Raw genomic sequence first — 14,188 nt, forward strand, 5'->3', positions numbered from 1 at the left:
CTGATTAAAGTTACAAAAGTATAGTGAGCGATTTTTTTTATCTTTTGTTGTTTGATTTACACAGACAGTAGCACAGCAGGAACATTAGGCTGCTGTCACTTTAAGAGCTGCATGGATCCAAAATAGTGTTAGACAATACAAGAGTTTTATTTCTTAACTGTTTGCGTTTTAAGGCATAATCGACTTTACAAGGATACTTGCCAAGATAGGCATTTTGATATAATTTTGTAATAATTTTAGAAAAATTTAATTTTGTGTGAATTAGAAGAAGTGAAAGAGAACTGAGTATTTGCGCGCTGTCTAAAACGTGGCTTTCCGGGCGCACACTTTGGATGGTGTGGGCACACAAAACTTCTCACACAATCAGTAAAATTGAGTTCTCTTTCACGTCTTCTTGCGCATGAATATTTAAATTCACAAGGCCTAAAAGCACATGCAAAGGATAAACTTTCATGAAGATGCAGAACTGGCCTGATCAGGACAGTGACAGTTCCGCCAATTGTCCCAAGCGTTGTTCACGCTGGCACAGAGCGGTTGAGCCCTGCTGTATTTTGTACAGATTACATATTGTTTTAGCACATTTATTAGCATTTATAGTGTTGCCATTGAAACACATTAATTCGAGTCACGAACTGCTCTGAGTATAACGTCAAGGATCTCTTCCAAATTACAGTAGTTATGGTGTGAACGCAGAATAAGCTCATTGTTTTGGTTCAGGAGGAACTGTAAAACGTGGCTGTTGTTTTGGTTGCGGTGCTCGTGACTGGCGTCTGTCTTAACTCTGCATAGCATGAAGCGCACTGATGACCTGTGATGTCTGCGTCGGGGTGCATGAGGGCATGTAAAAACATACGTTGACAGGCAGGTAGGACATCCTATCGTATCCCTTGGATCGAGGGATATGACTGGACGAACATTTTATGGTCCTACACCTTCCACAGATGATAAAAATACATATACATTTAGCTTAGTGATTGCTATCAGGATGTGAAGAGACTTAACAAACAGCATAACAAAAATTGTTTTTGAAGCAAATCACTTACCCTGCCTTTAATTATTTTACCCAGAGAAAAACATTGGATAATGCAACAGACATTATACAACTCAGTGCCTTTGCGCAGTTAACTAATAAACCACCAATTTGTTATTTCAACCTGACCATATGCCGATGGTTTTAAATTGATCAAAAATCAGCCATTCAGCAATGCATTTATAATGGACGTCTATGGAACAGAAATGTGCTTAAAGGAATAATTCACCCCCCAAAAAAAGAAGAAGAAAAAAGAAAAAGAAAATTCTGCCTCATTTACTCAACCTCATGTCATCCCAAAACAAAAGTTTCTTCTTTTATGTTCTACAGAAGAAAGAAAGTCATACAGGTTTGAAATGACATAACAGTGAGTAAAAGATGACAGAGTTTTCCTTTTTGTGTGAACTATCCCTTTTTAAGCCACTTATGTTACGTTCTTGACTTTGTAGCTTCTTCAGACCACTGTATTGATTATATGATTGAATGATGTATCATCCATTAACAGGAATGTCTGTGACATGTTGTTACCACATACAATAATTTCAACAATAATTTTTTTAAACAAAAATGTTATTTGGGCTGTAACATCATCTAGAATTTAGCAGTGAGGCTAGCTGTTCTAGACAGATGAATTCTTGGTTATGGATTACAGATATAATTCCTGTGGTTGGATTTTTTCTTTTAGAGAAACACCTCAAGAGAGTCTGCACACTCTTCTAAAGAAGAAGTCATCAAGTGTGAGATAAACCAATACTTTACTCAAAAAAGGGCAAATGTTTCGGTCAGTTTGTTTGTCTACGCATATGGACTAGTTTGAAGGTGAGTTCCTGATTATTCTTCATGTATTTTAGAGTACATTGTGGGAAAGTTATTGTGCTTACCTGCCTTAAATTGCGGGAGTTGGATTTAATTGGATATAACTCAGCACAGAAAAGGTGGATAAGTGATTCTATCACAATAGTCTAATGTTAAAACATAATGTAACCATACTTTTGAAACAGTGTATATTAATGTTAATCCAAAAAACTTCCCCCGTATAATTCCATTGTAAGGGCATTACATGGGTTATTCTAACTGAGGAAAGAATTGAAAATATTGCCTTAACCAGACACAATTAATAGATCTTAACTTATTCTCCGTTAATGCACGATACAATCTGTTGGTCGGAAGAAGTCTTTGATTTTAAAGTGCCCTATTATGCTACCTAATTATGTACCTAATGTACCTAATTATGTTTTGGAGGCCTCCTACAATAAGTTTACATGCATCCAAGGTCAAAAATCATCAGATCTTTTCTCACAGTGTCTAAAACAGCTCGATAAAGGATTCAGTCTCTCTAAACCCCTCCTTCCCAGGAGCTTCCTCTTCTCTGATTGGTCAAATTGCCCAGTCTGTTGTGATTGGTCTATCGCTTACAGCGCGTGTTGTAAAAAGAAACGCTTATTACCATATCTCAATTTCAGCTCCGGAGGCATCCCCAGTGCTTGTATACACAGTGATACAAGCAGTAACGATGCCGTCGGTTTTACCATATCAATTCCAGCGCAAGTCTTCATCCTTTGGAAGTGCAGCGCAGAAAACAGCATCTTCTCAACATGTCAACAACCCGCGGCAGTTGTTAAAGTAGCCCAGTTCTACAGGAAAACGGCAGACTTAAGCCCCGGGTATACTTCGGCCATCTGCGTTCGTGCACCGTCCGCATGACGTAATTTTCGTCAATTTTTACACACCCCGTCCGCAAGCAGCCGAAATTTTGAGCCAGCGCGGATGGTGCGCGTGCAACAGCGCATGCGCAAGCAGGACAGAAGAGTCCACTAGGTGGTAATACGCACAGTACTGAGCACAATGTGCAGTCGTCGAAGAAGTGTGTGTAAAGAGCGATTCAAAAACAAGACGAGTAAACTCAGAAGCATGCCTTCTCTATCGTTTTTGATTCCTGTTCTCTTGGTGTATCTTCTGAACTATGTTGCAATGGTGGATGCACTATTTTTCTTCTCCGATCCTGCCCAGCGAATGTCGCGTTGATGACACGACGTCTGGTAAAGAGTATACAATACTGTGCATGTCTCGAACTCGGTCATCCGCGCGCATCCGTGGTTAGTATACTTTGAAAGATGTGCGGAAGCGACTGCATGCGAGACGCGTCCGGGCGCGGAAAGTGAAGTATACCTGGGGCTTTAGCAATGCTGTTTCTCAACTACAACTACAGTGTTAAGGCGGGTCAAAGTAAATGTTTTTTGGGAGCAGCCAATGAAGACCATAGGCTGGCATTATGCAAATTTGTTACAAACCTATGTAACATATGTTACGGAAGCCTGGAATTACTGACAACTAATTTCAGCAGTTCAGAATCGATTCTTTCTTTTAAGAGACAATAACTTTATTTGTTGTGCACTTTGATCTTTTAAACTTAGCTGTTTGTGAATGTAAAAGTTCTGCAATTACAAACGGCATGAAAGGTAATATTCAAAAAAGCATAAAGAGGCACTAAGAGTGAAAAGGTTTGTGACTGAAAATTTAAAGATGCTGATAAGCACTAGCATGTGCACAGGTGAACATAGGGATGAGATGTTGACTCAGAATAGGAAAGCTAGGCTTATATGATGTACGCAAGAGATATGAGGTGCAAGTACACCGGTGCAAGTGGGAGCGCATCAAAGAAGTGAAGCAGACAGAACAGAACAGAAAGTGAATGTGGAGGAGTTCAAAACTGAGGGAAAGTGTGCTCAGATGATACAGTGAGAGGAGCAGAAAAGGAGTGTCAGATAAGGGAAGTGTGAGAACATGTGGATCAATATGTTTTAGGGACACTGAAAGGACGAGAATAGAGGCACACAGACACAGAGTTTAATTATTCTCAAAATATGGAATATACATATTTGTGTTTGTTAGCCTATAACAAGTCCTATATTTATGTATAAGCAATGTCCGAGAAGTCATCGGCAGTGATGAAAAATTTTTAGAAATACTGTCAAACAATTTAAAATTTCAAAAATAAAACAAAATATTAAATAACAAAATGCTAAGCAAATCTGTCTTGCCTAATATATTAAACAGAAAACCTTTCAAACCGTTTAGACTGAATAATACCAACAAACAAATGAAACTGTCCCAAATTTGATAATAATTTCAATAATTTAAATTAAATAACCCACTCCCCACGTAATGTTTTGCCTGAACTCATATTGCATGAAAGGGTTTAATGGTTAACACACCACACTGATGCGTTAACTTCCAGTTTACAGAGAATGAGGTCACCGAACAAACTGATCTCAGCAAAATAATGTCGTAAGAGTGAAATAGCCAGAAGTTCAACTTCAGATAACCCAATACACCAGTTACCAATTAAAGCAATACTCTTTCAGTTGAATACGGCCCTAAAGAGACCTATTGGGTTGCAAGTTCCTAATAAGACACCCTTGAGGGAATTTCATTTCAGTAACTAAAGTATAGTCTTATCTCTGTGCTACTTGGTCAATGGGTATCGCTTTCCTTTCCTTTATTCCTCTTTTATTACCCTGACTTTTAGTTTCTAACTCAGCTCTCTGGGAAAACAAGTGAATCTCTACATTCCTGCTCTGATAATATCTGTCATCTAACATGATTACATACATTTGCTCACTTTTATTTACTATTCAAACCCTTTTTACAGTTTATATGTCTTTGAATTTCAGGTTCTCCACAAATTAAATCTACAACCAATTGGCTATTGCTTTCTCTGCAATTGTGAAATTTTCTCACTTTCACTGTTATTTGTACCTGAGTGACATGTCAAGTATAGTGACAGACAGCAGCTATATTCCATCTAAAAATATTTTTAATGTTATTATTCGTTTACACAATCAAAAAGGCTAAAACTAAAGGTTCCAAATGGGGGTTTTGCAGTGAAATAACTACTTTGGGTTTCCTTTTGAGCAATGGAAAATTTCCATGGATGTTAAAGGTTCTTTATGGAACCATTGATGATAATAAATAACCTTTATTTTTAAGAATGTATAGAATTTTTGTATACTTTCAAAAGTTAATTTGTCGTACCCATGGTTTAACACCCAGTGTTAAAAGAAATATGACAACAAAAGTGAAAACTGCACCCTTACTGAGAGTGACTGAAAGTCAGTCAAAATGACACTGCACGTTTAACACGAATAGATAAGGCAGCACAACACTCTTTTGAACGCACATTGGATCAGAGGGAGAAGTGACAGAAGTCAGAAAGTTGTGGTTTCGCTGGCTCGCGTGGCACAGGCTTGGCACAAGCGCTGTGGGTTAGTGTAGGACTGCTGGCACACAGACAGCCACTTCTGTCACATAAGGGGTGTATTTTTAGAATGCCACTGCTCTCATATCTATCACTGCATGTGTGCGCGCGTTTGTTCCACGTTTCACAAGTGTTTGACACTCATACACACACGCGCGCGCGCGTACAAACTGATATCATTCTCCACCAATGCTGCATTGAGGTATGTTATGGGTTAATGAAATACACGCTTACCTCTTTTACCCTGAGTGTTGTCGTGGTTCGGGTCCGGCGATTCGGGCTCATCATTTTCCATTACCTTCCTGTCAAAACTCTCCGTGCCAACACACCTCTTTACCTTATAGTTTAGTTGTGATTAGTGTTTATTATTAGGCCTATTATTATTAAATTACATTAAAAAAAAAAAAAAAAAAAAAACCTAAAAATCCACCTGAAGTAATAAAAACTAGAGGAAAAGAAAAAAACTGCTGACACTTTAACGACCGGGACGCCGCAAACGTTTTAACAAGCACATCGCCATTTTTAATAATTCCCTAAAAGTTGGCGCGTCTGGTCAATAAACGAGGTTTAAGTCAAAACGTTCCTCTTTCGCTTCGCTGTTGTGTTAATATAACTAACAAGCATAAATGACATTTCAAAAATAAAGTTGACCGGTCCCGCTGAGAGAGAGAAAGAGAGAAACTGACGGGCACTTGTTGGATAAATAATCGACCGAGTGGCCGCTGGCGCGCGCGATCCCTCTGTCTGTCCAGGCTCGCGCAGCGCTCGAGCTGTCCCGAGCCAGTACGGTGTTATGTCATCAATCATTATGTAATAGGCGCGGGAAGAGCGAGGGGAATGCTTTTAATGGGAGACTGAAGAGTAGTTTATGAGCATTTTTGTCCGGTCCACTTTAATTTTGTGTTCATCGTTTAAAGCTACAATAAAATCACACCACACGACAAGACACTTTTTTGCTAACAGAAATTCTGTTCTGGTTAGTTTATATTCTAGGTACCAAACTAGCCTACATAAACTGGATCAAACAATAATCTTTAAATATTTTAATAACTCTTCAAAACATCTCAGATGTTTCAAATATATTTGTACTTTTATAAAGAGAGGCGTTTCATTTGTTCTGGACACATGGCCAATAATCCTTCAGTGCTGTGTTATGTAATGTGAATTCAGCACTGAACTGTCACTGGATAACATGAGGCGACTATGTCAGTGTGTTAATGCACTGTAATTTATTCAACTGTTAATCAGGAAATAAATATTGGTGACTTTCATATACATCCCGATCCTTATTATCTTAGGTCTTAGAGAAATCCAGAGCCCACATTCCTGGTATTAACATAAGTCTACTCTAAATTCTATGTTATAAGTGGGGCCAGAGTACAGGACCTCAGACTTCTCCAAAACTGAGATTACCATAAGAATCCTCAGCACAAACAGTGCCAGCTGACCACTAGGGCCCCCAGTCAGTGGCATCGCTACGTTTTCTGGGTCCAAACTATTGCATTGGGCCCCCTTGAAATAATAATAATAAAAAAGCTCTGTTGTCAATCACTTAAAAGGATGGAGTTCACTTCAGAATCAAAATTATCTGATAATTTACTCACCCCCATGTCATCTAAGATGTTAATATCTTTCTTTTTTCAGTTGAAAAGAAATTAAGTTTTTTTAGGAAAACATTCCAGGATTTTTCTCCATATAGTGGACTTCAATGGGGACCAACGGGATAAAGGTCCAAATTGGAGTTTCAGTGCAGCTTCAAAGGGCTCTACACGATCCCAGCTGAGGAATAAGGGTCTTATCTAGCGAAACGATCAGTCATTGTCTAATATATATATATATATATATATATATAAAAATTATATACTTTTTAAACCACAAATGCTTGTCTAGCACTGCTCTGCGATGTGCTACGCATTACGTAATCACGTTGGAAAGGTCATGTGTGAGGCGGAAGTACTGCGGTAGGGCGAAAAGCATCTCATTTTCTCCTCCAACTTCAAAATTGTCAGACATCGCCGTTTTACCTTTTTTTTTTGTAAAGGCCGTTTGACTTAGTCTTTGCACGTTCGCTTCATAAACACTGGATCGGTACTTCCGCCTACATCACGAGTAACCTTTCCAACGTGATTACGTAATGCGTCACACATCGCATAGCTAGTGCAAAATGAGCATTAGTGGTTAAAATGAGTGGTTAGTGTTTTTTTTTGTTTTTTTTTAGAAAATGACCAATCGCTTCGCTAGATAAGACCCTTATTCCTTAGCTGGGATCGTGTAGAGCCCTTTGAAGCTGCACTGAAACTGCAATTTGGACCTTCAAACTGTTGGTTCCCACTGAAAATCATGGAATGTTTTCCTCAAAAACCTTAATTTTTCTTTCGACTGTAGAAAGAAAGACAAACATCTTGGATGACATGGGGGTGAGTAAATTATCAGGAAAATTAAATTCTAAAGTGAACTAATCCTTTAAAAGCTTTCTGTTGGTCAACACAGTGAATTTATGTGTCCAGCTTAAGCCCAATGCGTAATCTGCATGGGGAAATCTTCCACACTTATTCATGTGAAACTCCAAATAAGTTGTACTTTTATTTAATTAATCACTTTAATTAATTAATTGCTGCTATATTTATTAATTGCTTTTAGAATTATTAACAATATAAAAAGCCAACATGTCTCAACAAAATCAATATAAAGGTTAGGTATTGACTAAAATTTATGAACTGCCTGTAAAATGGATCTCAGCAAAGGCTATGGTGAAATGATGGAAATGGCATTTTGGTCAGACCCAGGTTTGAGCGTTAACACCACACATGGAAAATATCTCCCCGAGAGTTTCACTGCAGTGTTCCCACAGAAGCCATCACGCAAACCCCACTTGACCAGACACTCAACACCTCTCCATAGATAGAAACCCACCTCAGACTGCGTCCTACATACATCATATGCGAGGCGCCTGTGGGAGACTACAGGGGCCACCACAGAGATGCAGGTTTAGATGTTTCTTTCTATCTCTTTAAATGAGATTCATATGAGGCTAACAAGGCTAGGAAGTTGTTTGTGTAAAGCTCCAGCTTTACATGCCTACGAGTGTTGGTACGGCATATGTCACACAGCACCGCATGACAGTATATACACAGGGATGATGAGTTTAAAGTCTCTACATATGAATGTACACTCCTCTGATGTGGACAATGTGTCATTCATTACCGTAACACTGCGGTGTCAGTCACTTCTCTTTACTGGAATATATGCAGCAATGTGGAACTCAGATCAAATGGATTTCATGCAAGTGCAATATGGATATGGTGGATAGGTCCTCTCTCCTTTCCTGCTACAGGAAATACAAGATTCATCACAGCATATTGAGATTACTGGTGCCATTCAAACCTTAACATAGGATTAATTTGCTTCATTTTTAAATGTCAATGTTAACACTTGTTTTCATCGAAAATGCTTTTAAAATATTAAAGCTAATATTGATTGATAGATTGAAAAAAACTGAGTGAAAATAAATACTGTTAATAGCACAGAAACCATTTTCCAATTTTAATCTCAGAAACCTCATAATTAAAATGAATTAGTGTTTTTTATATATATATATATATATATATATATATAGTAGTCAACATTTGAAGTGGATCAAAAATTCAAAGTTGTCCTAAGAAGAAGGTTTTAGGACAACTTTGATGAAAGGTTTTGATCCACTTCTACACTTCTACTACTACACACAGACACATATACATTATATATATATATATATATATATATATATATTTATTTATTTATTTTGGAGGGCGGAGTTTTGGTTGTAAATGACAAAATGTGTGTGTGTGTGTGTGTGTGTAGTGCTTACATGTGCATAGTTTAAATATCAGCAAGATCAGTTGGTCACTGCATGTGTGCGCGCACACACACACACACACACACACACACACGGAGAGAGAGACACCACCTCAGACACACACCTGCAATCTCACTCACGTGTATAGAGATGAGCACACATGCACATGGCCCTGTGGTGGATTTTGGGCTGCTTTCAGCTTCGTGCTCCAAATAAATAACCCAGTTTTATTGACACAAATAGAACTGCCAGGAGCGAAACAGGGGTAAAGAGTGTGAGAAAAAAAAAGAGAGATATGTAGATAAAACAGAAGTTCAGTTTACTAGGTAAAACTTGTAATGCATCCGCTAATGGGGTGTATGGTGTAAACGTGTTCAGACTGATGAGCACTGAACAAATAGATTAGTGTGTGTTTGGCAGGAACCTATCATAGGAATAATACATCAAGCAGGTGTGTGGTGAATCTACATGGGTGTGTGTATAAAGTGGTTTCAGTCAGATTTGGTTGCGTATTTATGCATATTTTCACAATGATTGTTTCAATGACATCAGCTTGTTTTCTTTCTCTCTTACATAATATTCACAGACATTTGAGTATGTTTACCTGCTACCTCACTGTAGAGTTTGGACTCATTAGTGCTGGTCACTTTACAGTTAATTAAAGTTTTTCTGTCCTCTATTTAATCCTAAGTGCAGAATGCCTGCCTATGTAAATAGTTGCCACACAGGAAAATAGTCTGACATCACTTCCTGTTCTAAGACATTACATGGGACTCCCCCTTTCTTCACAAATTTGATAGAGTTCACTGTGCCTTTAAACTGTGGCATTCATAGCACTAGCTTTGAGGGAAAGACTTTAAAAGATTGGACTCCAATATTTCAAACATTTTGATTGACACAATCAATAATTTTTTCTTTTATTTTAATTCCAATATTAAGCGTTTAAAGCTTTTTTGCTGCCTGCCTGAAATATACAGGTGGCCCCGCTTGTTTTCCGGTGTCACTCTCAGACAGTACATATAGTGGTCATACAGAGGGCTGCAGTTATGATGTATTTTTGTAGGCCACCCCGGAAATTAGCATTATCACCCTGGTTCCCTCAACAAAATCCAATAGGATTTTTCTATTGACTTTTGGATTAATGAAGAAAGCTAAAATAAGCTCTGTGACCAACAAGAAGTGTATGATTATTAGGCCTACACGTTTTGTTCATCATGGTAATCTTAACAAAAACAAAAACAAGAATGAATTTTGAAGCCTAGAATACAATCACCAGAAGCAAAAAGCTAAACGTAGACTATAAACAAACTACACTACAGTTGCATGACTTAGCCACCCTTAAAGTTTAGGACAGCTTTGCAGTCTTTATTTAAAAAGATTTTCCCTGAAAGTTCGAGTTATAGTAGTTTGCAAGAGGGCAATTATAAACACAACGAGGCTGAAAAAGCAGACTAGTGAGCTTAGATGAGTTTACCTGTTCAGCGTGACGATGTCCCCAAGAACCTTTGTAGACCCTTTTGCCAGTTGTTAGCAACCGCCTTTTTAAGACAAGTAAAACCTTTAAAAAAAATCACAGTGGAGAATTACTGATGTATTTAATGTCATATAATAAAAGATGAAAATATCTTGAGCTTGTGTTAACCATAGACCAGCAAGCATTTAACCAAATACGCAGTACTAAAATGCTAACTCGCTTCCAGGTTTTGGCCTACAAAAATGCCTACAGCACTGTATTCTGTAGCATAGCTGAACTCCACGAAAAGTCCCGAGGCTTAATTGAGAACGTAAACAGCGACACCTTCTGGATAAAGAGCGACGTTAATGTTAATAAAACATTTAAAAGCATTTGAAGAACCCTCTTTCAGAAATCAGAAACGCTGCAAGTTTATGGAGGCGGTCAGATGCAAATATTTACAACAGTGTGACATACAGTCGTCAGCTTGGTTTCATCAAATGCACTTTTTGCAGTTTTGCAGAAAGGATTTGTTTGAGGTCTGAAACGTAATGCATTTTCTACAATGAGCTTTTATGTTATTTGATTCTTCATGATCCCTTGAAAGACTGAATGAAGGTCTAGTGTTTTTAATCAGCATACATGTTAATTGTGTGGGTTACATCACTTACATTTACACTACACTTTGCAAGGTGTAAATATTAGATTGTTCGTCTGTTATTGTCTCTTAATGATCTTGAAACGGAACAGATAAATGACAAAAGTATTTATTCATCAAACACAGAGGGAATACATCCTTGTCTTTTTCTTATAAAACTTCAGGAATCACTTTCTCTGCTCTTTCTGAAAGTGCAGTACAGGCACTTTGAGATAAATGCTCAGGCAGTAGCCCCACCCACAGAGTGAAATGGACCAATGGGTGCTTTGTACCCCACATGAGAACTGGCCATTAGAGAGCCACTGGTCATTATTTATCTTACACCAATTTGGTGGAAGCCATTCCACATCCAGTTGGTGTTGTAGAGGAAAAGAAAAAGAGTTTCAGGTTATGGAATTGGACCTCTTGTTGGAGAGCTGGTACAAAATACAGCAGGAAAACCCCCTCAGGATGAGGAAGAGGCTCAGGGCACTGCTGCAGCCAAAGTACCTAATGATAAATTAGAGGACCGTGATATGAGATTATGTACCTCTTTATTGGAGTTGTACAACCATCTAGGGCTCCATGGTAACTTTTTTTGTTTAAAGTCTGCATTTAAAGACTGTTTAATGTTGCACAGAGGTGCCATTATTAGAACCATCTAGAATGTCATTGCTGGCCTGCCTTTAGTCAACACTGCATCGAACTGGAGCAATGTTGATGTCCAGAATCCAGTCCATGCCACATCTGTCTGGTGTGCTGACATCACCCAGATTTCTGTCACCCTGACTCCAATACATTGCACTGCATCCAACCGGAGTGTCAATGTCACCCAGACTCCAGTCCATCGCACCTCTTCCGACTGAAACATCAATGCCAGCCATTCTCCAGTCCGTACCATGTTGGATTGGAGCATCAATGTCATCCAAACTTCAGGTTTGTGTCTGACAGGAGCACTAATGTCTACCAAACTCCAGTTAGTCCCAAAGAGAACTCTGTGTCACCACTGAAGAGGTAGCTGGAGAATAATGGGAAAGAGATGAAAACTGAGGGTGAGTTTACTGCCATAATCCAAAAAACATTTAATGTACATCAATTAACATGAGCTTAATAATATACAAAATAACATACGAAAAACATGTTGTTTAAAAAATAATTGTAGATTATGTAAAGCATGCCATCCTGCAAGACACTACTGTCAATGTATATGGCAAGGTTAGTAGTTCAGGGAAGAAGGAGGCAGGGAACCGGTGAACGTTCAACAATCTTCATGATAAAATAAACAAACACAAAACGAAAGTAAAACAGCAGCCCCTCATGGATGACTGCAGCACACACATAAACAAAACATAATGTAAATCCAGGCCTGGTCCTCTCTCGTTCCTTCACTGTTGTCGTTCCTCCTTTTATGTTCCTGAAGCTCCAAAAGAACCAGCTGGGTGAACTCCCCCGTGACACTCCTCCACTGTCTGGTGGACGGCGACGGCTCCTCTGGGTTCGGGGAGCCGGCAGGAGTCCCCGTTCCCTGCTCCTCCCCATCATGGCGGATGGCAGCAGGCTCCGACCTCAGGCAAATGGCAGCTACTCCTCTGCTCCCTCATGGATGGCAGCTGCCCCTCCACAAACATAGGCGGCCGGCAGCAAGTTAGTCCATCGCCCCAGCAACTCACTCCAGCCCACCTCCTCGAGCGTCCATGGCGGCAGACTCTGCTCAGCCATGCTCGATGGCACCACGAATTCCCCACAGTGACCAGGGCTCTTTGACAGCGTGTTCCTCCTTCCTCCCAGTTTTTGGCACCAATGTAGTGATGTTAGTGTTCAGGGAAGAAGGAGGCGGGAACCGGCAAACAATAAACGTAATTTTAATTCCAAAATAAACAAACAACAAAACGAAAGTACATACACACACATAAACATAACATAAATAGTCCAGGTCTGGTCCTCTCTCATCCTTCACTGTAGTCGCTCCTCCGTTTATGCTCCCGAAGCTCAAGACTGGTGTGGCGCGCAGGTGACGCTCATTAACACTTGTGCCACCGGCCTCGCCCCATTCTCACGGCTCTCGCCCTCATCCTGCTTGCCACAGTATATATATAAATTCATGTATATGTCGTTATTTTTCTTTTAAAAGACATCAGTTCCTGCCGTTATGTGATCGGTGACATGCTGGGTGAAGGGGCCTTTGGAGGCGTTTATGAGGGAAGTCGTTTCATTTTTTTTTTTACTTACAATGTCTAGCTAGCAGATTTAAGCAGATTATCGTCATCATTTCCCATCACTTGGAAGCCATCTTAGTATGTATATATATTACAGCTGCACAATTCTGCATATTTTTGTTTAAAATAGAGATCATTATTCTCCCACGATTCTGAATAGACACCTAAACAAAATAATGTAATTTACTATAGATTATGACAAAAAGTTGATTGCTGCAGTCTATTTAAAAAAAAAAAAAAACTTAATTTGAATTAATTATTTAAAAAAATAGGTCTGAATGAATGATTCAGTGATTCACTCATAAAAGACTTTAATTGTTTCATTACTGGATGAATCAGCATTTTTGAACGAATCTATTGAATGAATTCAATGACATAAAGGAGCCTGAGCCCAAGAAAGTCTGACCAGGTGTGTGAGCCAGCAAAATCCGTCCCAGTGGGTACGCTCGTGGAATACAAGGGAATATAATGAAGTCCCACCCACACTCCTGCCGCTAAGGGTGAGCTGCAGCTGGCCTCTGTTAAATAGTATGAGGATTTGGAAGAGGATAATCCCTGTAGTCTCCCGTCCCGCTGGTCCCGCCCAGTTCCATGTCTCGTGTATCTCCTCTGGTCTTGCCTAGCTCCAAGTCTCCTGTGTCGCCAAAGATCCCACCCAGCCTCCCTCTCCCACCTCCTCTACCAAAGCAAGCCAGTCCTCTGGACCTGCCTCGGCTGGTTCCCTTTAATCCCCTGGCTCGCCCTCTATTGTCTCCA

The 14,188-nt window shown here is 39.4% G+C and overlaps 1 protein-coding gene across 3 annotated transcripts in view; it reads right to left on the reverse strand.

Annotated features, from left to right (window-relative positions):
• rorc (RAR-related orphan receptor C) overlaps window positions 1-6,051 on the reverse strand; it is a 41,882-nt gene extending 35,831 nt beyond the window's left edge. For 2 of the 3 annotated variants that reach the window (XM_051866429.1, XM_051866427.1), the window contains exon 1: window positions 5,523-6,051. In XM_051866429.1, the coding sequence (XP_051722389.1) occupies window positions 5,523-5,583 (61 nt within the window). In that variant the 5' untranslated portion in view covers window positions 5,584-6,051. The remainder of the gene's footprint in view (window positions 1-5,522) is intronic. The other variant, XM_051866428.1, reaches the window with a different exon arrangement.
• Window positions 6,052-14,188: the final 8,137 nt, after the last annotated feature.

The sequence above is a fragment of the Ctenopharyngodon idella genome, chromosome 16, assembly GCF_019924925.1.
Source record: "Ctenopharyngodon idella isolate HZGC_01 chromosome 16, HZGC01, whole genome shotgun sequence".
NCBI classification, from domain to species: domain Eukaryota; kingdom Metazoa; phylum Chordata; class Actinopteri; order Cypriniformes; family Xenocyprididae; genus Ctenopharyngodon; species Ctenopharyngodon idella.